This window comes from Stegastes partitus, unplaced genomic scaffold, assembly GCF_000690725.1.
Source record: "Stegastes partitus isolate 25-593 unplaced genomic scaffold, Stegastes_partitus-1.0.2 Scaffold1840, whole genome shotgun sequence".
Taxonomy (NCBI): Eukaryota; Metazoa; Chordata; class Actinopteri; family Pomacentridae; genus Stegastes; species Stegastes partitus.
Genome location: NW_007579571.1, coordinates 59,023 through 60,665, shown reverse-complemented (window position 1 = coordinate 60,665; position 1,643 = coordinate 59,023). Strand labels below are relative to the sequence as shown.

At 50.2% G+C, this 1,643-nt stretch overlaps 1 protein-coding gene across 1 annotated transcript in view; it reads left to right on the top strand.

Moving 5' to 3' along the window:
* The window catches only part of vps13c (vacuolar protein sorting 13 homolog C), a 99,797-nt gene that overhangs the window by 78,946 nt on the left and 19,208 nt on the right, over window positions 1-1,643 (top strand). Inside the window, exons 66-69 of the mRNA XM_008302577.1 lie at window positions 459-607; window positions 701-841; window positions 914-995; window positions 1,091-1,160. Of these exons, the coding sequence (XP_008300799.1) occupies window positions 459-607; window positions 701-841; window positions 914-995; window positions 1,091-1,160 (442 nt within the window). The remainder of the gene's footprint in view (window positions 1-458; window positions 608-700; window positions 842-913; window positions 996-1,090; window positions 1,161-1,643) is intronic.

The following is a 1,643-nucleotide window of genomic DNA, read 5'->3' as shown; positions in this document are numbered from 1 at the left end:
AAGCTCATTCAGGTCTGACATTTGGCCCCAAATGCAGGAAATCACTTTAACTTTTGGCCCAATCAGAGTGAATGAATGTTACTGATTGGATGTTCTCTGTGATCAGTACCAGCAGAATGATCATTGTTCTGATCGGTTCTATCAGCTGCAGCAGCAGCAGAGGAAACGGACCTGACAGCAGATCAGAACCAAACATTAAAACACATTGATGGGATTTCTGCACCACCATGTGGTGGTGTATGATATATATTTGCCCGAAACCTGGCACCCATAAATTAACCCATAAAGAACAGTCAGGAAACCATCTGGTTGAAGGGAGACGCTCTGTCAGCCGATTTACATCTGAAACTCTGAAAAGAACCTGCTCCTGTCCAGGTTAGCTCCACAGCATCAGTTACCATGGAGTCCTAGCAGGATTTCAGAGAACATGTTCATGACGTTGAAACTGACTGTGTGTTACAGCTCAGGTGTGGTGTGGGAGATGAAGCCAAAGAATCGCTGGAAGCCATTCAGCCAAAAGAACATCAACCTGTTGGAAAGAACCTATCAGAGTCAGCTGAGCGGGAAGACAGAAGGAGGCTGGGTCAGACTGGACACCAACCTGGAGGTCAGAGGTCAACTGACATCCAAACATTCAGATCACTTGTCAGTCGTCTGTCCAATGTAATGAGAGAGAGTATGTGATGTCACTTGTTGTCAGGTGAACCTCAGCGGAGCCACTATGATGATCCGTCAGCCCGTCTCCTGCCAGGTGAGGAGGAACTTTCTGTCTGGGATCCAAGTAGAGTTCAAGCAGTCGATGCACCAGCGCTGCCTGAGAGCCCAGCTGCACTGGCTGCAGGTAAATATACACCTGGACACCAGTTCATCCACCGACACTCACATGTATGACTGACAAAGTTTTTGTGTGCAGGTGGACAACCAGCTGCCAGGTGCCATCTTCCCCATCATCTTCCATCCGGTTCCTCCTCCAAAGTCCATTGCTCTGGACTCAGGTGGACCATCTTCATCAGCAGTTTCACGTCTTTGACCCAAGACTTGATATGATTGTTGTGCTCAGTCTCTGTAGCTGTGTGTTCTGCCTCCACAGAGCCAAAGCCCTTCATCGACGTGTCCATCATCACCAGGTTCAACCAGCACAGCAACGTCATGCAGTTCAAGTCAGTAAACACCAGTTTTAATGTGACTGCAAATCAGTTTCTGAGGAGGTCTTGGCTTCCACGCCTCCTCATAGCAGGTTCTCCTCACTCACGGCTGACGAGGCCACAGACGCTCTCTGTTCCTCACCAGCCTCCTCCCTCAATAATCTCTGCTCTCTAGCATCCCAACCTGCTCCTATCTCCTCCTTGTCTGTGGCTCACTGATGTCACCTGAAAGCAGAGGGCGGAGCTCAGAGCAGCAGAAAGAAAATGGTGTAAATCCAGAAGGTCCTCTGACCTCAGCGACCACCAGGGTCTGCTGGCATCATTCTCCTCCAGTTTAAAAACGGCTCAGAACAAGATCTGTGCTGGAAAATTATCCCCTGCTTTTAACTCCCTCCTCCACCCACCTCCTCCACCATCCTCCTCCTCCACCCTCCTTCACCACCCTCCTCCTCCACCCACCTCCTCCTCCACCCACCTCCTCCTCCATCCTCCTCGTCC